General features: G+C 41.9%; 2 protein-coding genes and 1 long non-coding RNA gene across 3 annotated transcripts; 2 read left to right on the top strand and 1 right to left on the bottom strand.

Moving 5' to 3' along the window:
* The first annotated feature begins 1,628 nt into the window (after window positions 1-1,628).
* LOC123257133 lies at window positions 1,629-2,566 on the top strand. Its single transcript, XR_006507111.1, has 2 exons — window positions 1,629-2,309; window positions 2,364-2,566. It is a non-coding gene; the product is annotated as an uncharacterized LOC123257133 (long non-coding RNA).
* A 3,099-nt stretch (window positions 2,567-5,665) lies between these two features.
* Window positions 5,666-7,168, bottom strand: LOC6506702 (putative uncharacterized protein DDB_G0271606). Its single transcript, XM_001957357.4, has 2 exons — window positions 6,945-7,168; window positions 5,666-6,788 (listed from the first exon to the last, which is right to left on the bottom strand). The coding sequence occupies exons 1-2, from the start codon at window positions 7,075-7,077 to the stop codon at window positions 5,875-5,877; spliced, it is 1,047 nt and encodes a 348-aa protein (XP_001957393.1). The 5' UTR covers window positions 7,078-7,168; the 3' UTR covers window positions 5,666-5,874.
* An 11,300-nt stretch (window positions 7,169-18,468) lies between these two features.
* On the top strand, window positions 18,469-22,642 carry LOC6493265 (protein extra-macrochaetae). The gene is made up of 2 exons (XM_001957358.4): window positions 18,469-19,364; window positions 21,376-22,642. Exons 1-2 carry the CDS (start codon window positions 18,810-18,812, stop codon window positions 21,409-21,411), a joined length of 591 nt encoding a protein of 196 aa, XP_001957394.1. The 5' UTR covers window positions 18,469-18,809; the 3' UTR covers window positions 21,412-22,642.
* The last annotated feature ends 323 nt before the right edge of the window (window positions 22,643-22,965 follow it).

Below are 22,965 nucleotides of genomic sequence, written 5' to 3'. Positions count from 1 at the left end.
GAGTGTCGTGCGAATTTTTTTGTGCAACTTATTTTTAAGTAGAGGCGTATTTTGTGGCTGCACTCTGGCATCGAGGCGAAGAAGCCTGAACTTTGGGCAGTCATTTAATTTTCCTTCCCCGAGACCCTGAGCTGATGGGAGAAAACGGGTCGGGCGGATGAGGAGTGATCGCCAGCATTTTAATGTGCTACGAGAGCTCGGAGCTTTTGTGAAATTTTTCGACCATTTAGCGATCTTTTTGTGTCGCTTTTGTGGCTGTTGTTGGTTTAGTTTCTTCTGGCCTCGAGTGGAATTTTAATGCTTTCGCACACCTGCGCACAGGCGCAGTAACGGTAATGTAACCGTAACCTTGTTTCTGGGCCAAAAAAGGTGGAGATTGTCTGGTGGCGAAATGTTGTCTTCGGCTGCCCGAAGACACTCTTTCTGAGCCAATACCTTACTTTAATGCATTTTGCTTAATTAAAATGCATTAGGACAGCTGGCGGGGGAGTGAGAAAAGTGGAGACCCAGGGAAGGTCTAAGGTTACCGATAAAACCGGACACGTCATGCCTGTTGGGACAATAATCACAAACAAACTACCTGAGATGAGCACTGGAATCCTTTCCAATCACAGCAACAATATCGGTTTTTAATGGCCGATGACTCAACCTCGGCGAAGGCTCCGAAGACGACGATGAAGAAATGAAATAAAGAAACACAGTCTCAGTCCCAGTCTCAGTCCCAGTCCCAGTCACACTCACACACACGCACACGCACACCTGAGATCGGACTGCACACCTGAGAAACGAGAAATGCATGCAGGTGTCAATCGCCGGCCGAAGAATGGCCAGAAGAAGTGCAGCAGCCAGCGGAGGAAGCGGCCCCGAGCAGTGCATACCAACAAAAAAATGAAAAAAAGAAGGCAGCCGACGAACAAAAAAAAAAGAAAACCGAACCCAGGCAGACGCATTACAAATTCACACCAAGTGGCACCCACAGCCGCAGATTCAGATACATTTACAGAGGCCAGAGGGTTCCTGGGGCCAGGGACGGGTGCGGGAAAATGGTTAATCATTTAGGTATAAATCTCGATCGCGTCTTTGTCTGACATTGCCCATGGGGGCTCCAAGCCAGCGACCAGCGACCATCGACCATCGACCATGGCACATCGAACCATTAACGTCCTTGTCTGGCTGTAATTTTACACTGGCGCAGAAAGCCGGGCTTAGAAAAAATAATTTCATAGAAATGGTCTAATGGGTTTACTCTCAAATAAAAAAAATTGATTTCACATCAAAGCAAGGGTTTAACCCAAAATGTTTATGTAATTTGTAAGCCTTTACTTCCGAAATAATTTATAAAATTTTAAATAAAAGAAAAGATCTCTAAATCACTAGATCTATACTTTCAACCTTTTCTTAATCCGATAATGTATAAAGTTAGAAAGGCTCAAGGTATAAGGAAGTCTATTTTTAATAGGTAATTAAGAAAGGTATGATAGGTATTATTTTTTTAAGATCGATTAAAGTTCGACAAAGTTTCTTGAAATTGTTATAACACCAAGCATGTCCTTTTTATAGCTGTGTTCTACAAAATCTAGAATTCTAATGTACATAAGCCAAATATTATCATATACTTTTACGTAACCCTGGTTGAACCTTATGAAACCTTTACCATAACGCTTGCCCACTTTCAGTGCACTTACTCCATGCAAATGAATCCAATTCAGAAATGGCTCGAAAAGCTATAGAAGAATATATATAGGAGATCATCCGGGTGGACAGGGCGACAAGAAATTCCAAGAATTGTGCGCGTCAATTGATTTACTCAGCTGTGCGGCTGAGAGCCGAGCTGTGAGCCGTCCCGCCGGTTGATAACTCTGAGATTTGTTATATTTGCTTCATCATCGCGCCACAAACGAGGCAGTTGAAGCCGCGCTCGTTGTGTTGGAGGAGGGAGAGCTGGACACGATGGAGTGGTGGAGCGAAGCGATCTTCATCATCATCATCAACTCCATCGTGGCGAGCTCAGACCGCCGCACACATGTGCGCACATTAAAAAGCAAGTTTCTCAGGTGTTTAAAAGCGTTTAAAAAGAAAACAGACCCGACGGCAGCGGCAGAGGGTGAGCAGAAAAAGGGGGACCCAAGATCCCAACGAGACAACAATAAACGCAGGCCGCAGTTGAAGACCAAAAGAAGAGTTAAAAATACTCCAACTCGTACTGGTACTATGCCAAGAGCCAGTTAAAGCCATGATCATGATCTCGCGAGCCATGGAAACCGCGGGCGGATTGGACAGACAGTTGGCGGCGACGCCAATCTACAATAGTGGGTGATATTATAGAGATCTTACTCCCAAAAAATAAACATACTATGTTTTAGGCATGGTTTCAATGGAACTTGAAGTAACATTTAAAGAAAGTTCAGTCTATAAGGTATAAGCCCTTTTTCAGGCTTAGTACTTATACCCGCTACTTGTAGATGACCAAAAATCGATCATTCTTTAATAAATCACCCTAAAATTAAGGTATTTAATAGTAATATGTATGTATATGATTTTAAAAATAAAAAACCCTACAAAACTAGGACGTATTCAAAATCTTCACATTTTTGACCGCTATTGTAGGAGGCTTTCGACGACGAGCACGTGAAGGTTGCCCAGCCAAGTTGGAGATTTACTTAACGAAATCAAGAGGAAGCGTAGAATCTTGGTGGAGGGGACAGAAGACGAAGAGAATCCCGAGTCTCGGAGGGCCTCGCCGGGGCTTGGAGGTGGCAGTTAACCCAGCTGTCATACAGCATTGATTGCTGCGAGGCAATGGCAACACAAAAGCCTCACCAGCTCCGCTTGATTGCTTGCTAGTCCGTGAAAAGCAAACACAAGGGGGCTACGGAGGGGCTTGATGAGGGCGGTACATTTTTGGACCACGTACCAGTGACTCAGCATCTATACACTCATTTTTTTGGGGTTTTGTGTGTTAACGATGTCTGGCTCGGAGGTTTCAGACTCAGAGGTTCGGCCGAAATGTTAAGTGCATGTTTTGATTGGTTTGTGGCGGCCAAAACGGATCGAGATTATGGCCCATGAATAGAACTCCAACGCCAAAAAAGAAGCACCAACTTAGAGGGGGTGTGCAACCTTATGTGCATAATCTTCTTAAGAGGTGTCACAGGCATTTATTATGGTTAAGGAAAGAGCCCGTTCCGGCCAAAGCACAAAAGCCAAATTAATGATGAGACTAAATTATGGAGTTGCCAATCCGGCCATAAGGTTCTCGGCGGAATGTGTTTAATACTCCAGTCACCAGTGTAATTCCAGATAATAAATGTAAGGCTACGTATAAGAAATCTCCCTAACATGACCATAGCCAATTGCTGGCCAAATGTTACTCAATCCCTTTTGTTTTTGAACCCTCTACTGGCCTAGCTCTTTGAAAATCTAAAATATGCGTTATTTTGCACCTGTTTCGTATGGAGAAATACGGCCGAAAAAGGGGTTAGAGGTGAGGTTTTTAGGTGGAAACCCTTTCGGAAAATGGCATGATGAATTAAGCGAATTCTGGAAATTCCGCAACATTTTAACGGTGGCTACAGAGTGAGGAAGAGGATGTACCGGCAACGGACCATGCAACGGCAACAATGCTTTCAACTGCAACAACACGCATTAACAATGGGCTGCGAGATTTAAAACCTGTGTGCCAGAATGCACTCTGGAAATCTCTACAAATATTTGACGTGAGCTGAATAGAATGAAATTTGCATTTGCCGAGGCGGCGAAAGAACAAAAGCGAACAGGTAAATGCACTTCTTGCCGGCCGCATAATTAACACGTCCAGGATTAGCTTCATCCGCAAGGTGCGAAAATCCATCACAGATTTTCTTGTTTTTTTTTTTTGGTCAGTATGCAGTATGGGTATATTTTTTTTTTGTCTATCTCGGCTTGACTGAAAGTCTGACCATGAGTGGTTTTGAATTGATTTTGAATGTTCGGCAGCATGGAATTTACAGCATTTGGCCATGGGCACGTTCGAGTGACAAATGTCAATTTGCATTCGATTTGCAAATGTTCTTTTGGCTGCCGTTAATTGCACCACCCCCTCCCAGACTCCCACTCCATAGGTTTCCCAGCTTCCAACTGTTTCCAATCACGGGAGTTGGTAACTGCCACTGTGGGCTCGACGACGCTGTTCAAGCTCAAGAACACACCTTAAACTGTTTTTCAAAACGTTTAGTACACTCTAAAAAAATTATTTATTAAATAATTTATACGATTTTTTTATAAAATTCCTCTTGAAGGTACCCAGTGGTTCAGAAATAATCTTAATTTCAAAACCTTGCCCCCTAACAGCTACTGATTTTTCCGGTGTTTTTGGTTTAACCTCTGTGGCTATTGCTATTGAAATTGGAATTCATGGGGCAGGCCAAGAGGTAAGAGCCAAGAGTTAAGAGCCAGGCCCATGCTTATGCCCCAACTGGCTGCAACAAGTTCAAACACATGACGTCGCAAAGCCACCAAGTCGATTGTTGTCGCCTCTCCCTCAGATGGTTTCTGGCCCCATGCCGTCGTGCCTCTTGCACCCTGCCTCCTGCCACTTTGTGGGGCTAACTCTGTGGTTCCAGCCTCTCTCAGTTCAATGTCAATTTCGATTCGTCATCCGCAGCTGCGTTGATTTCTCGAGCGACCTATGTATTCCCCCCCTTGCCACAAAATGCGATTGTTTGCTTTTGTAGCCGCGTTCTTTTTTTTTATGGCCATGTTAAGTTTGGTCTTGGCTTTTAACACACGATGGGGACAGAGGACGGAAAGGCCGACAGACGAACAGACGGACGGACATCAGGACCACCGGCGATCGTCGATGGGGCTCATTCTAGTGTATAGTAATTTATTGACGCGACGCGATGTGATTCCCCTCCCTGATTACCCCCGGATGCCCGGGCTGAATGCGGACATGTGTGGGCAGCCCGGAGGCGAGATTACGTCGGATGCCCTTGCATCTCGAAAACTGGCATCTGCAGCCTGCAGCTGGCAAACTGGCAAACTGGCAAGCTGGCAAGAGCAAAAGGCAAAGCTCAGCCTCACAGTCGAGTATCTGTAGTTGCAGCTAAATCCACTCGAACGCCCACACGAATGTCACTATCTCCTCCCCTCGTTCTCGCTCCAGCCTTTGGCCTGGGATTATTTGTTCAGTTCAGAGTTACGGAGTCACCGATTATGCGCAGCTGAGGGCGAACCTAAGGGCATTGATCCATGGCAGAGGCTCCATCACTAAATTACAACATAAAGTTCCCAAGTTGAACAAAAAAATAACGAGAACGATAGCCTTCCTTGGTGATGTTATTGCAGATATTCCAAATGGATTTTACAATCCAAAAGTCTCAAGATTCTTTTTTATAAAAAGAGCAATTTCTATTAGTTATTTAAAGTAAAGTTTAAGATAGATGGTCCAAAATTATTTTCCTGTATTTTATTTTATACTGTATTATACAAGCTCAAATTAGTTATAGAATCTTGGTTGAGGAATTGGAAGATCTGAGGAGAACAAGCCTTCCTTATCAGGCGACATTCTACTCTATATATCTTAGTGACTTTAAAGTTATTTAGCTTTCAAATTTTAAGATACTTTAGTATACCCATATCCTTCACAATATCTTCTAAAAAAATAAAAATAAAATGAAACAAATTATTTATAAAAAAGTACAAAATCGTCTTTATTGAAATGTAAATAATTAAATCGTCAAATATAATATCAGCTTTTGTGTCACTGTGCACAGGGCAGGCGCATTTCTCAGTGCCGCCCTCTCGTGCTCATCATTTTGCGCTCTCTGGTTGCATAGTTCTCAAAATTCGCAATTCTCGATTCTCCCGCTCCACTTCCTGGCTCCAATCTCCGCTTCAGCTCCAGTTCGTAGAGCTGGTGCTTACTTGGGCCTGGTCCAAGGCCATCTGCTGTTGGTTCAACAACATTTGCGAGGGCTGCTGCTGTTGTTGTTGCTGCTGCGGCTGTTGCCTTTGTTGCTGTTGCTGTTGCAGTTGTTGCTGCATCATCTGTTGTTGCTGCTGTTGCTGTTGCTGCTGCTGCTGCAGTGTCGCCTGCTGCATCGTCTGCAACAAGAGCTCGCCCATCTTGGCCCGAAAGTAGACGTTTTGGATGGGCGTCATCTGCTTCATAAGGGGCAGGAAGCTGATCAGGTAGTTGTAGTCGGAATCGCCCACATGGAGTACGTTCTTGGACCTGGCCAGATCCTGGCTGGTGGACTGCATCAGTTGTTGCTCCTCCCGCTCCAGGTTCTCCAGGAAGTTCACCTGCTCGTCCACCCGCTTGGCGCAGTGGCAGCTGCTGGCCGCCGCTGCCGCCATAGCGCTACCTTGGACGACATTTGGATTTACTGCCAATCCCACTCCCAGTCCCATGGCCTGTCGCAATCCCTGGGAGTCCGGCGTAACCTGCTCCTCAGCCGCCGCACTGGCCAGGGAAATGCTCTGCGAAAGCCTCCTCATAGCCTGCGGAGTGGCTGCGTTCTGAAACTCCTGCATCAAGGCGTCGTTGTCCGCCTCCATTTCATCCTTCTCCTCCATCTTGAAGGTCAGCATCGAGTCGGGTGACACATCAGTCTCGGGCATGTACTCCTCGTCGTTGGTGCCGCTGTCCTGGGGTGTGTAGTGTCCGTCCAGGAAGCTCATGGCTTCGGCGTACGACCACTGGTGGCCAGGTGAGGGGTTGTGGTGCTGGTGCTTCAGGCCACTGCGGCGGGAGAGGCGTCGATGGCTGCAGCGCAGATTCTTCCACTTGGTGCGGCACAAATCCACTTCAAGCGAAAGGAGGGTAAACAAAAACAGATAGAGCGGGAAAGTAAAGTTAGTCATGGTTGCATTTTACACAGAGATTAAAGTAAGGTTGTAATAATCAATATACATACAATAATGTTAAATAAAATCTGAGGAACATCTCTCAGTGTACTCACCATTCAGCCCCACTGCGTCGGCCACCTCCAGCCAGAGTCGCTGCGTTTCCGTCCGGTTGGAGCGGTCCGGGTGCGCGAGATCCCAGAGAGCCGGACGCTGCTTCACCTCGGCGATCAGCCTGTGCGTGTCCATGTGTCTGCGTCTTTATCAATTTCCAGAGACTGTGCCTGAGACCTGAGACTCTTCCAGCCAACTGGGGAGGCAGCCGGCAAATAAAACAAGCCACACAAAGCCGGCGCGCAGAAGAGTCCAACAGTGAACAGCGCTCTCAGCGGTTCTCAGAGCAGGCAGCACTTTCAAAAAAAAGGGGGGGAAAACGTAAAATGTGCTCAGAATGCATGAAAAGTCAATGGTTGTTGTTTTGGCCACTTTTCTTTGTTATCCCTTTTGTTTTTTATGATTTACATGGGTTGGTTTAACGAAGGCGACGACCGTTTAATTGGGGATACCAACATTCCCAAAAGGCTTACAGAAAAATTTTTATTACATGAAAAATGGAACTCGCCAAAACTGTGCTTTATAAATATCATAGGAATTATTTTCAAAACTAATATTTCAAATAACTCTTCAAAGTTTAATCCCAAAGAATTTCATAACCACAAGTTATTTAATTTATTCTCCCTTACTCTTAATTAGTCCATTCTTATCAAATAAATATTAATAAATTCCAACTATCTTTAATTAAAAGCTTTCCAAGTTCAATGGCTTTGAAGTGATTTGTTTATCATTTTGCAAAAAGTATTTGCTTTTAATAATCATTGCGGAGTGTTTGCTAATATTTTAATGTTTAATCTTATTATTTTTTATTTAAGCATTGCTTTTTCTTACAAACCATAATTTTTTAAATTGCATGCTTCTAAGACACTTATCTAGGCCTCTCATGATTTTTTGTATTAATTTATAGAGCATTAATTCTTCTGCTTTAAATATTAAAATAATTTATTCAATAATTTTATTCTCTTCGCTCTCAATTGAAATGCTTTCCACTTGCTTTCTGCCCTTATTTGCTTATTTTTTGCAGTTCTCGCGGCTTGTTATTGCTCTTTCAGTTGCTGATGTTGCTGTTGGTGTTGCTGCTGCTGCCCAGACATTGAACTTGCCCGCACAGTGGGACAGAATGCAGTAAACACGCATGCGATATGGCGCACATGTGACGATGTTGATGGGTCGTAAAGTAATTTGCTATCGCCGGAGATATCGGGGAAGTTCCAAATATTTGCACAGCCGGGCGGCCGATGCTGATTGCCAGTTACCAGTTGCAAAAGTGCCCAAAAGGAGCAACACATGTTGCCAAGCTGCCAGCCGGTTGTCTTCGATTGCTATTGCTGCTGTTGCTGTTGCTGTTGCTGCTGCTGCTGCAACAGCGACAACAAGTGGACGTGGAAAATATGCGACAGCAATTATCTCTCGCAACGACCAGACCATAGCCATATAGCATATATATGGATATGGATATAGTATGTATATATATCTACATACATATAGCATATCCCATATGCTGTCGCCTGCTCGGATTTGCGCACGACTTTCGCTTACCATTCCAGGCCGTTGTTTGTCATTGTTGTTAGTGTTGTTGTTGCTGTTGTTGTTGTCAACTTGGTCTTGTTGCAGCTGCCGTCAATCTGTTGGCCGCTTGCTGCTGTTGCCGCTTTCAAAAAGACAAAACAACGAAAATTTCCATGTGTCATTTCAAAAATGCAAATATGGACATGATCTGGTGTGCCCTGGCTCTCAGATGTTGCTCCTGTCTCCAGTCTGGACTCTTCCACATGTCCAACTCGTCAGGCGATCAAACCCCAACCTGACAGCCAAGTGACGTCTAAATTTTGTTCAGCAAAATGATTATAAAGGCATTTATGCATGCGTAGTCAATGTCTCAGAGTCAGAACAAAGATCTCGACCTAGCCATGCCAGTATTTTGAATACCAAGTACACTAAGAACTTAGGCTTATGGTTTTAACTTAATAAGTTAAACTAACATGCTAAACATTACTTTAGAATCTGTTAAGAAAACTATGCAACTTTGTATTTGATTTATAAAAATGGTTTGCAGAATATTAAATTTAAAATTAGTAGTTTTTTTCATTGTATTGATTCTATATCGCTTGTCGCTGCAATTGAATTGTTTCTGCCTCAGCCCCAACTCCGTCAATTGTCAATGTTTGTATTCAAATTTCGACGATCCAGGTCTCATGTTTATTATGGCCTGGCTCTAACCGATTTATGATGGCTTTGTTCGAGGCCTAGAGAAGCAGAAACAATAAACCTTTCCAGATCAAAGTTTTCCCCATATCTAAATAAAAAGCAAGCAAATAAATAAAAACTATCACAAGCGATTATGTTATAACTTAGATTCTAACGCCCCATAAATGGCAATTGCAATTGCTGTTGACGGCATTTAACACTGGCCATAAAATGTTGCCGTCGTCGCCGTCGCTGTTGCTGTTGCTGTGGTTGCTGTTGATTGTTATAACAAATTTGCATAATTATGCCGCTTATCTTGGTCACATGTCTGGGCTTAGAGTAGAGACTGAGGCCAGCTGACTTGAAAACTTGGTGGAAGTCACCAACACGCGCCACGGATCGACAGCAGCAATGGAAGTTGCAACTGCCACTGCAACACCCACATGTTGCTCATGCCATTGTTATGGCCGATGCTACCGGAGCTTGGCAGACTTTAGATGTTCGATGCTGTGTTAATTGCCGATGTTGCTGTTTTATGTCCGTCAGCTACAACATAATAAATTACCAACTGAGCTCGAGAGACTCTGTGGCTTGAAGAAAAACAGTTAGTTGACATTGACGCACTGCGAATCATAAAAACTGACAACAAATTGATTGCCAATCAGCAACATGAACACGACAGCGACAGCAACAGTTAAGGAGCAACCAGCAGCCAACAACCTGCAACCTGCAACACTGCAACACTGCAACGCTGCAACACGGCAATTGCAGGTGTCAATGAATGTTGCAAATAAGGAAAAGCGCGACAAGCGTTGCAAGACAAAGAGGACGAGAAGGAGAGAGTGGAAAAAAGTTAATTGACCAATGCCAATTGCTGCTAATGTGGCCAGTTATTATGTCAAACGGTCAGCCGTAAGTCTCGCTTTTGGCCAAGCGGCCTAATTGAATTCAATGCCGGCCGGACAACTGTCACGCAGCTGATGTTGCAAAGCGGCAACTGCCACTGCAACGGCAACAGCAACAGCATCAGCAACGGCTGCAACTACCACACAACTCTGAATCGGACCAACTGCTGTGATACAGTTTGGCAACCCACACGAAACCGCATCCGCATCCCGAGATGCCAAAACGGCAAAATGCGAATGAAAGATGTCCACGAGGCGCACATGGAAAAATTCCAATAGCAATTAAAAATATTTCCAACGCAAATGCAGCCAGGGGGCATATTGTAGATACGTCTGTGTGCAGCTGCTGTAAGGCACTGGGGGAAATAATTTTGTCTCTATAAGACATATATTAAACATATTATTTTTACTTCCGAATCACCATCCAAGTATCCAGATTCTTAAGATATATCACAAACCTTCCCTACACCTTTACTCTAAAAATATGAATATGAATCATCTATAATTTCTCCAAATGTACTTGGACTGATCTCACCTTGTCCCAGCCGCCTTGGCAGTGTCTCCCCGGATCGATCCAGTTCGCATCCAGCATCCAACATCCAATATCCAGTGTCCAGCATCCAGTGGTCAGCAACATCTGTGGAGTGGATCAGTTGGCTGCGCGTCTCGCTTTGGCAGCTGCGTTGGCCGTTAGAAATGCTAATGAAAGTCAAGCGTCTGTCCATCGGCATTGGCAGCTGCTATATCTATGTATATCCCACCCCGCCGATCCGCCTCCCCCCGGGGCACCTTTCGATCGGCCGAGGAGCGTTTGTGGTGCGTTTTTGCGATTTGATTGCATGGGCATAGAAAGTTGCACGGCTACCGTTTTTGGCGGCCAGCTTGGAACAGCTGCCTAGGGGATTGGGTATGGGTATGGGTATGGGTATCGATACTTGGATTACGACTGCTGCCAGGATTGCTCTCCATCTGTCCGCTACCCGACATATGCGCAAGATATAGATGCATTTCCCAGCAGTAAGTAGCAGTAGCAGCCGCTGCAGCAGCCGCAGAAGCTGAAACTCCAATCCATTTCCTTGGCGCGCGGAATTTCTGCACACGTGTCGATCGTTCAAGTTTTTATGATTGTGCTTCCTGCTGCGGGGCAAGGACGTTCTGGTATGGTTTTGTTTTTGTTTCTGCCTGCTGCTCACCCTCCCTCCCTACCACCCTACCTCCCTGCCCTCCTCACACATCCCTTCGTTTCTGACACGGAACCCCCTTCGACGGGCCCTTCTACCTCCCAGCTGTCCAAATGGCATGTGTGCGCTTTCCTCTCCCACAGATGCAATGCAGCCGGCCTCGGGAATCTGGAATGCCAGCTTAGCTATTATCACGGAACACATGGCGGTTTTTAGGGGACGGGATAATATTAAGAGTACGGTTTACAAGTAGGTAAGGGCTATTATGTGGCAAAAACAAAAGAGTTTGCAAAGCCCAGCCATGTTGCAGCTACTAACTACTTCGAGAAGTGTTTAATTTGTGAGAAATTATTTTTTATAATTTATTCTAAGCTATTGCCGAGAGAAACATGTTTTCTTTAGCTTGATTCTTTTTTATGATTACCCTCAGAATTTTCTGCAAAGAAACCAAGGGCTGGACCGAAGCGGAAAAGTGACTTCAAACGCCGGCTGGCAGCAACCAGTTCGCCTCATCATTTTTATGGCATGCAACTGAAGAAACAGCCGCAGCAGCAGCAACAGCAGCCGTCGATGAAGTGAAGAGCAGCACATGGCCACCGGATTCTCCTCATTTTAACCCCAAAAACAAAACACACACAACAAGGAAATATCAATGGGATCGGGCACGGCGTGGTGGACATGTGCGTGGAATGCCTCCAGCAGCTGTGCCGTATCTGCTCTTGGATTCTGCCATCGGAAGTTTTGCAGCTGATAAAGGAGAGAAGTATGTAGGATGTACCCGACCCTGGACCCCGGTCTGGAACTCAAAAGTCAAACCCGATTCGAGAGCCCGTATGGTTAGACGAAAGATTTATGTGGGCAAGCTGAGATTTTTCCCCCAGCTTTCCCTGGGAAATATATTTTAGTTGGCTGATCATTAAACTCTATTGATCACACATTGTGATAACAACTCCTTAAATATTACATTATTTGTAACAACACTATACATCACTCAATCATAAAACATATCCTGGCATGTTCGTCCTCTAAGTAGTGATTACATTGCTAGAGACATCAGCTTAGCCCCTTCCCGAGCTGGTTATCGAAAAGAAGTCATCAGAGGCAACCTCTTTTGGGCTCTTTTGCGGGCTTAAGAGGCTCAAGAAGCCATTTGCCATTTGGCCAGTGCCACTGCACGACTCCGACTCGGAGCCCATCCATCATGCCAGATATGACAGAGCCGGGCCAAGTGGCCTCCCTGGCTTGATCATCTCTCAGCTCAAAAACAGCAAACAGAATGCAAGCAATTAGCAACTGGCGACAAATTGACGAGGCCGAAACAAAAACCGAAACAACACACCAGAATCCGAGGAGACCCAGACACCAGCGACCACCTGCAGAGATTTTGTGCGAAAAACGCAGGGGCAGGGAGGTGATTTGGTGTTGTGACCAGAAAAGTGGATTGTGGCCATAATATTTTGGGCCGGGAGGCGCTGCTGCCTACCTGTCCCGGTTCCTAAATGAAGTTGCACCAGCCAAATGTCTCATTTTGGCAAGGGCTCTAATGTCTTGGCCATTATTTCCGTCTAGACAGATCCCAGAGCTCATGTCGGCCGACTAATGAGGCTGCATAGTTCTACTCCCAGCTAGAGATCGATCTGGTTCTGATAAAGTTATACCTTTTTTTGCCTTTTTTAGAATAAGGTAAACCATTGGCCATTATTTAATTATGTATATAAAGTGCCAAAAATAGTGACAAGGGTTTATTTTTATAATTTTTTTCTATTTTTATTAATGAATTTTTAGATACCGTTTTTAAGGGTTAAATGGCGAACCTCTTGGGATAAAAAATTGCTTACCACACAGACCAGCCCATCTGGCACTACCTCTCATTTATTCATCGAAAATCGTGATCAATATTTTATGGCATATTTACTTCCCATTTCTCCCATTTGCCCCCCGACCCAGCTGTTCCCAATTAACACGCCGGCGTTACGTCCAAAATCGAATCAGGGAGAGAGTGAGGAAAAAAGCCCGGTGCGGCCGAACGGTAAATGCAATACAAATAACGGCAGCCGGCACAGTTAGTTATCCTGCAGATGCGATGCATTGCCCAACTTTCCTCCCTTTCCCCGCACTTTCATCCTGTTCCGTTTTTCCACTCAATTAGGGTAGCAAAAAAAAAAATACAGAATGAAAAAAAAAATACAGCGCACATTTGCCTAAACACATATTTCCCAGTTGCTGATTCCAGAAGCAGATCCTGGCGATCGTGGAGCGCAGGGAAGAGGGAGCTTGGCGGAGCATATGTGACGGCGTGCGGCGCAGTTGTTATCCTGGCGAGCATTGTTAATCGTATCCTGCGTAATAGCATAATAATCCCTAATCGCATCTGATCTGTTCACCTGGTTGACACACTCTTTCTCCCTCCCTCCCTGTCTGTCCTTTTGGCAAGAAGCCGGCGCGCCGGCTGCACAATTCCCATTTCCCATTCGCATTTTGGCTTCCATCGATATATATCCTTTGTGAGCCTTTTGTCGCCGAGTGTCCTTTTTTCCCAAAACAAGGCTGGGGTTATTTTGACAGCAGTTCATTTGCCTTCTGCTGCCGTTTTCAACTCCTGGTTTACTCTAGCATTTGTCATTATACACTTGAAATAAAGTTTTCTAAATATTATTTTATAAAATACAACACAAATTTTAGATATACCTCTTTCTCTAAACCTCTACCTCTCTTATTTACCTCTTTGATGGGATAATTATTTATGCCATAGATTTCATAATTTTTTTAAAAATATTTTAAGAAATATTCTAATTTGATGTCAGATTCCAAATATATAGGATTCTATAGTTTCCTTAAGGTTCTGAAAATATTTCTATAGACTTTCTTTCAGAACTTTCTTAAGAAATACTTCGATTCTGGAAAGTATCTTAATATTTTATTAACCAGATACAATAAATCATATATATATATATATATCAAAATAGATAGATGTATATCAAAAATCAACAATATATATTAAATAAATTTTTCCCCACAGTTTCACTAATTTTTCCCCCAGTGTAATAGTTGTGGGCTTCGGGGTCTTGGGTTTTAGTTTGGTTTCGCTTTCGATCAGGGGCCTGGGTATGTTTTTTTTTCTTTGAGTAGCTCGGCTTCGATGTGTCGACTTTTATTTGGCTTCCCATAGACTGCATTTGTTTAGCGCTCCTTTGTTGCCTCTTGTTGTTGGATATGGCTTGCAATGCTTGACTAATAGACATTTAAATTTTGGGACATTAACATCTCTTTAGTTGGACAAGTCATTAATATCCTCCAGTTGCCAGAGATTGCGGCAAATAAAAAGGCCAAAAAATTATTATCAAGGGGTTTTTAATGTTATTAAGATTAAGTGAAAAATTATACAGGGGTTTTCGAAAACTAGTATTTTAATTCTCTCATAGATTTATAAAAATCTTATAAAGTCAATGAAGGGTTTAGTTGATTTCAATGCGAGTATGGAATTATTAAAAATTTTTCATGGTAAACTGTTTAATGATCTGTGATTCGGTTTTCAAAATTGTATTGTGAGTTTTTCAAAATCATTTTCGAGGGTAACAATTGCAAAAGCGGCTTGGTTGCCTTCAAGCACTTTATACGCACTCTGGCTTTGTGCTGATCCCAGCAGTAATGTCCCTTATTTCATTACTAATCACCCCCTTTTCCCACCCAACGCTTGACTAAGCAAAAAAAATCATTTCTGTTTCAGTTCCCATTCCCACGCAATTTTGTTTATTGTTTCGAAGGCGGTTAAAAAATGAGGAAACTAAGAGGGTCAGAGGGGTGTAGTAAGTAAACAAAAGCTCAGCGATCATCGACGCCTCAATGAATCGTTTTTTTCGCAATGAAATTAGTATTCAGTTACCATACGGACAACAGCAAGTTAAACAACAAAAAAAATAAGCAAAAAACAACCAGGCCGGATGCGGCCAAAGTAAAGTCTGGGCCAGGAGAGCCTTGGATTCAACTGGGCAGCTTGAAACTGGGATCAGCCATCAAGAATCATAATCTCTGCATATGCAAAATAAGTTTAAAAATAAATTTCACTGAAAAAAAGAAAGATTTACCAAACAAAGGGGTTCTAAAATCGAAGTTTTGAATTTTAAATAAGTACTAAACTGTCCTTGATATATGGGTTATGGTAATAGGTGTATAGTAGGGATAACACTATACACCTATTAAAATATTTTAGAAAAATAAAATCAAATTTTCTTCAAGTGCATTAAAACGTAACGAAAACATTTCCGAATTCCAAGGCGAATTCATTAATGGGATGTCACCGGAGAGTGACAGACCAGAGCACCCCTTTAATGGCAACCGAACTAGATGTCCTCAACTGGGATTCGAATGGAATCGGGAATGGAATATTTTGTATATTATGGCATGAAGCTAGTATATTGGGGATTGTGGATTTTACTTGAGAGAAGGGGAAGATCGGGGACTGAGTGACGCGTATTGGATTTCAACATGCGATGCACGCGGCGCGGCATGCGGCTGCATATCTGCAACGCCATCTCTCAGATACTTGGGTATCTCGGCCGGCTGCTCGTCCCCAGTCTCCTCCCGGACTTGCCTCTTGGCTAACAAGTTGCTCCACCGCAAGTGCCCGCCCGCTGATTGACATGTGATCCTCATCTTCATCGTATCCTCAACAAAGTTTCTATGGCTTGCAAATCGCATTGCTGCACTAGTAGTAGTATCCTTTTTTTGAATACCCTTTTAAGAGGGTTTTTAAATATTAATGATTAATAATATTATTTTTAGGAAAAAAGGATTTGTGGACTTTAAAATGGTGTATAACTGGTAAACCATATTGGTAATTATTTAGATAAAATAATAAGTTTCTGAAAGGTATTTTTATCCATAAACTAGACAGATTTTGTATGCCTCTATTAGAAGTGTCCCTTAGAAAAAGTGTATTTAAATTCTGTATTTTGTCATTAGGCCTCCTCTCCTGGGTTAACCTGTTGTTGGTTCTTCTGCTGAGCTGCTGCTGCTCATTTGTCATTCAGGCGAAACACTCAGGAGTCGTAAAGTAAGCTCCATTCCGTTCCAGTCTTCTGCATTCAGAAGACCAGGGAAATAATCTCGAGACGCAGTCGCTGCAGTCATAAAATTATGATTGGTATGTTTTTTTTTATTTGTGTACTACAGGGCCGGGTCTCTGGGAAATTTGAACTGCGTCGCTTTTTTTGCCAGCATTTTTTAATTATTTTCGAGTTTAGTTTTTCGACATGGAACATGGATTTCTGTTGTATTTCATGCAACACCTTGTCCCCTGATTTCCTGGAACCTATGCCGGGACATTCCTGGACTGCGTTTCGCGGGAAATTGGCGAACGAAATGCCGTAATTAAAGGCAGAGTCTCTCTAAAAAATAACCAAACACAAAACCAAAGTAATAATAAACAGAAGTCCATTCACGGCTGGATGCTAAGCATGCTTCGCCTTACACATCGCCCATTCAGATATCTTACAAAGACAAGCCAATCGGATTCAATTCAAAACCGTTTCTAACTCAGACGATAGCCAGAGACGTGTCATTTTTCACAAACAACGCCTCGCATGCTCGGCCCGCTCATTTTCAATGAAAATTTCCACAATTTCCTCAATGGGATTGTCGGTCTCATGTGTGTGTAATACGATCGTACATTTCTTTGCCCAGAAACCCTGCAACTTCGAGTGGGAGAAAAGTCAAGGCGCCTCGAACACTTATGGGTGTTCAAGATATCGGAAACCCGAATTAAGATAAGTTTAAGATACATAAAGTATTTGGATATCAGCCTGTCGATATGAATTTGTTAAATATATTGATAATCAAGAAAACGAAACCAAGTCTTTGGGAGATTATCTGAAGACCTTATTTGGGTTTCGAAAAATTAGTATGACAAATTATATGGCTTCCGTAAAGTCATATAGATTTATCGAAAATGTTTTACATTCCTAACGATTAGTCTTTATCTTAAAAAAAAAAGAAGTCTTATTTTTTGATATACCTTTCCTAATAAATTTAAATATAAATTAAAATATATTTCAAAATTAAGAAATCTCACAAATTCGTAATAAATCAAGCCCTCGTTTAATCAATCTCATTGTCGGGTATTTATTGTGGAACTCATTGCGGAACCTCCCGTTTCCCACAAAACACTTTTCATTCATTTTCACGCTCATTCAAAAACTATGGGAAAAAAGAAAAACTCTCGCGAGAGTGTTGAGAGCTAAAACTGACAAGAGAAATGCAGCCGACCAATCACAGAGCACTTTCCCCTTTGTTGAAACCCGAAGTGTCTACCTGTCTACTAAGGTGATTTTTGTGGATGGTGGTGAATGGAATGTATTTCGCAGAGAGCCTTTTTGTAGAGTTTTTAAAGCCGGGTCTACAAAGGTGAGTTTTTGTCAGGGGAACTCTTGGAACTTGGGTTGTTTTTAAGCACTGGACTTTGTGGAACATAATCTTAGAACCCAAAATCAACATTTGTCCCGTGAGGTGAATTTCGTTTTCTCCAAAGATAAAAGGACTGAAGCTGTGGATCGGGATAATAAAATTAATCGGATCTTGACAGAATCAACGGAGTTTAATGTACTCCACATCACTAATTTCAAATATTTTTTTTTTCATTTTCTTGGCACTGTTTTCGAGGATCTTCTTTCGGGTGCTAATACTGGGTTCTAGTTGCTCTTGAAAAGTTAAAAGTCTGTCAATAATTTTAATTTCAAAATTGAAATTATTATTCTTCCAATATAATGAATGTTTTATTCATAAATTGTTTATCATTTTTATTTTTGTCTTGAGAATAATATTATCAAAATAAGAATGAGGGGAATTACTCTTTCTTCAAAGTGGAGAGATTGAATTTCGACTACAAGCTGTGGATCAGACTTAAGGTTGATGGAGGGGTTTGTCGAGAAATATTGGAACAAAAATTTGGTCGCCTTGAATAATGTTTAGCTTGTGTTTATAAAACAAATTATTCTCCAAAGTCTCCACAAAATAAAAATCATGTATAAAATCCAATTTTCCCCTAACCAATTCCGGTTTAGGCATCCACATAGATTCACATCCACATCGGGGATTATTGAGTAAAAATTTCCCCTATCCACGAGTGTTTGGCGCTCTCTTGCCGACGAATCTCTCCGAACAGCGATCGGGTGGTTTTTCACCTCTCTCCAGTCGAGCCGAGTGCCAGAGACTCCGCCTTCGTGGCCGTTCGGCGGGTATAAAAGCCGACTACCCATGATTTGAATTCAAAAATCGAAAAACAGCTCTTGCTATATTCACATGCTCGCTCGCAACACGTCGGTCCGCAGCCAGAAACCAAACGCATATCGATTCTGAAATTTTTCAAACACACTGGATTAAAGTGTTTTCAAAGCAACATCAAGTGCAAAGCAATAGCAAAGCAAAGTGAAGTGAGAAAAGCAAAAGGCATTAGCTTAATCGAACGCAAGCAACCCAACCAAATAGAAAGCGCTTTTTCGAAAGAAAGAATATTTTTTGAAAACCTCGCAAGTACCGGTACGACCGTGTAAAAACCGCCAAAATTCTACTCAAGGAGCGTAAAGCGATCATCTCCAGAATGAAGTCCCTGACGGCCGTTTGTCAGACAGCAGGTGCCTCCGGAATGCCGGCCCTGAACCCCAGCGGGCGTATCACCCGCCATCCTCCACACCGCGGCGACGGCGAGAACGCCGAGATGAAGATGTATCTGTCCAAGCTGAAGGATCTCGTCCCGTTCATGCCCAAGAACCGGAAGCTCTCTAAGCTGGAGATTATCCAGCATGTGATCGACTACATTTGCGATCTGCAAACAGAGCTGGAAACGCATCCCGAGATCGGTAACTTCGATGCCGCTGCCGCCCTGACCAGTGTGGCACTGCACCGGGACGATGACAGCGATATGGAGGATGATGACGCGGAGGTGGATTCGGATGCGGATGTGCTAGCCCAGCGCTTAGCCGCCGAACAGCCGGCCAAAGTCTCTAGTCCCGCCGCCCGTCTTCCGCTTAGCGACCGCCAAACGCCCAACACCCTCGTGGCGCCAGCTCAGCAGCATCAGCAACAGCAACAGCAATTGCAACTGCAACTGCAACAGCAGCAATCGCAGCAGCAACTATCCAACAGTTTATCAACGGTGAGTTGACTGGTCAAATATTTGAAGAATTCAGCAGAAGACTAGGGAGTCATTGGAGAAAAATAGGTTTCAATTTTAGGTCTTCCTCCCTGGAAAGATGAGAATTTTAATTTAATAGTCAGCTTGTATTAAAAGCCATAAAAATCACATGAAATAATGCTTGATGAGATGGTTGGGAAATTTAGAGATTTTGTTCTAGTTTGGGACAAGTTTATGGGAATAGGATTTGAGGCGACTATTTGTGTGATTTTTGTGACCGCAGCTGTTGACATTTGCAATGCAAATTCAGCAGACAATTGAGTGTCAAAGTATTCAGTGTTTTTACTGTTGTTATTTTCAAGTGACCTCATTCATAAGGCAATTGCCAATTGTTTTTATTTTATTTTTATTTTTTTTTTGTGGGCGAGAGTAAGGATTTACATTTTCCTTGGGAAATTTATTGGCTTTATTTCTGAAGGTTTTTTTTGGTGGACAAGGATTTTAATATTTTTGACTTAACTTCTGAAGTCTTCCTGCAGTAGTATCTGCGCCAACGACCTTCTCCCAGCCGCCCTCATCCAAATTTCTTTCGTTTTTATAGACATTTCACAGACATTTCTTATGAGTGAATGTATGTTTTAATTTTTTGTTTTTTTTTTGTTTTTTTTTTTTCCCCAATCTATATGTAGTTGCGGTTGTTGTCGCCATCCATCGGTTTCTTTCTTTTGTGTTGCCTATACGTAGCTGTTAATTTTTTTTCTCGCGGCCTTTTTCTGTTGTTGTGATGTTTTAAATGAACACCTGCAGATACTTAAATTTATTTCACATACAAACACATACACATTCGCACGGTGAGAGACCCACATGTGTGTGGGGCAGCTCCACTCGCACACTCACTCACTCACACACACACACTGAGAAACGCACAGGCGAGCTTGAAAACGGAATTTGAAATTGGGGAATCATCAGTCTGCGTCTTGATATTTTTTTTCGTATAATTTTGTTGTTTTTGGCTTACTTCATTAGCGCAGCTTCTTTTCTTTTCGTTTTTTATTTTTGGTTATTAATGATGGTGGCAAAAAATTTGTTTTATACCTAAGAAACAGGTTGATCGCACAACAATACCTAAAATACAATTTTTGAATGCGCTTAGCTGGGTGGCCCCGAAAAGTGTTGTTAATTTTATTCCCAGATCTGCTAAGTTGATTAATAATGCTTTGAAAAGCCCATCACAGGCTGGAGCTCCTTGCCCCCACCATATGTTGTGCGTAGTGTGGCTCTTGTTTTTGTTGCAAAACATCTGCAACCTACACGCCCCAAAAAAAAAAAAAAATGTGTGTATGATGTGTCACCAACAACACAACCAACAACAATATCAACCTCAGAATTCTTTCGAAAACACGCACACACACACACTCGTACACCCATTGGGGCACTTTGAAAACTGTAAAAAGAAATGCACGTGTTCAAAATGTTCTCTCTGTGGGTTGTTTGAGTTGCTGTTTCTTTTTTTGAAATTTTTTTTTTCGCGCAGCTGTGCGCCAGTCGCCACTCGGTCGCTTTCCCCCACTGATCCTGCCCCCGCCGCCCCCTCCCAGTAAGGGAGCACAAAAAAAAAGCACAGAGAGAGAGAAAGAACAGATCACTCGGAAAAAATTCTATTGAAAAGAAATTATAGACTGAGATTTAAGATTCTCCAAGCAAAGTAGAGCATTAGAGAAAAAATACAAAATAACTAAATCATATTTTAGTTATTTCCTATAACAAAAAAAGATATTTCTCTGAGTGCAGAAGAACGCAAAGGCGAACAACAAAACCTCAATGACAGCTTGTTTGATTTTCTTGGCGCCTCAAATATTGCCTTCCCGCCTCCCAGTTCTCGCCCAGAATCTCAAAATCATCTCAACAGCGAACTGGGAATTAATTGATAACATAGAATAGCGAAATAAATACGGCAAATAAACAAATTATTATATATCAATGATCGGCAATAAATACTAATTTGAATTTCCCCCTTTCTTTATCGTTTTAGCAATCGAACACGGAGAAGGATAGCCGGCAGTCGTAAGCGTTGAGGAGGAGCCAGAAGCTGGATAAACCTATAAACTTATTAACTAAATGCATAAACCATAAAACGTGTAATTAAAGTACAGTCAAAACTCCACTCGCAACCTTCGTGTGAAGATCTCCACATAAAGTAACGTGTAAACAACTCTCAAGATAAACTGAAGACCAGGCTACAGCTTTCTTCTTTGGACGGAGCTCGGCTTGGTCCATTCACACACACACACACAGAATACACACACAAACACACATGTTTAGTTTAAAGAATTAACAAACAAACGTAGAATTAGAGCATCTTAAGAAAGTAAACATTATGATTACCAATTTAACATTAACTGTAGGATGGCGCTTAAGAATGAATGAAAGAATGAAAAACTTGGCAAAGCTTTAAACAATTTAATTTTTCCTTTATCGCTTGAAATCAATTAAGGCATATTTTTGTTTTCCTAATTTTAGTTTTGTTTTGGTTTAAACAACAAAAAAATGTTACTAATGCAAAGCAAACAGAGATCAGCAATAAAATGAAATGAAATGCAAACACAAACGCATTAAAATGGCAAACAACTTGCAATTATATTTAATTCGAATTTCGTATTATGATTTCTCTCCAAATAGATTTTCCTATTAATTTTAATTAATGATGAAGAATATTTCCTATTATTGAATAGCCAGCCGATAAATAAAATAAAACTGCAAACAGAAACAAAAAACCAGAAAATAAGAACAACTCAGCTAAAACTCAGCACACACATTCAAAATCATTAATTTATATCGAGTATCGAGTACGTTTAGTGTTTAAGTTGAGAAAGTTAATTTCCGAGCACTAATTTTCATAACACTCTCACCCACAAACACACATGCAACCTCATTTTATAGTTTTTTTTTCGAGTCCCTTGGATCGTTTTCCTCTTTTTTTAATTGAATTAACGATTAATGCATAATAATAATTATCAGATATACACTAAAAACTATAAATATATAATAAATATATGTTCTGTGATCTGTAGCATACTTTGTACAAAATGTTTTTTTAGCATAATTATGCGATTTTATAATTATGATTTGATCCGCAACACGAAATCGAAACAATTAACCAATCCTGATTCAAATTAATTATTTTGTTCTCATTTCGGTGGTTAAACTCTATCATGATGTAAAAGAAGAAAACATTTGATGATGCAAAAAAACATAAATCTGAAAAAATGAAAAATAATACAAAAAAAAAAAACAAGAAATATTAGCTCTTAATAAATTACAAAAATTAAAAAATATTAAACATTAAATACAATATGGAATTTTCATTGGACTGGGTTGGGAAAATGTTCTAGAAGCTATTCTTTGGCAGTGGATTCTTCGAGATACCTGGAAGACAAGTAGCCGAATACCTCGGCCTCCGCCTACGACAGTCTAACGAAATACCATTTCCCATGTAAACAAGTGCAACGAATTACCAACGGCAGCCGGAGAACAATGAGGTGGATGATAATGCTTAATGCCCCGGGACTTCATAGCCTCTAGGCCGTAGCTCTATAGCTCTGAGCCAGTTTTCTCACGCAGC

The sequence above is a fragment of the Drosophila ananassae genome, chromosome 2R (assembly GCF_017639315.1).
Source record: "Drosophila ananassae strain 14024-0371.13 chromosome 2R, ASM1763931v2, whole genome shotgun sequence".
Lineage (NCBI taxonomy): Eukaryota > Metazoa > Arthropoda > Insecta > Diptera > Drosophilidae > Drosophila > Drosophila ananassae.
The sequence above is the reverse complement of the archived record's forward strand: the minus strand, read 5'-3'. Positions and strand labels throughout refer to the sequence as shown.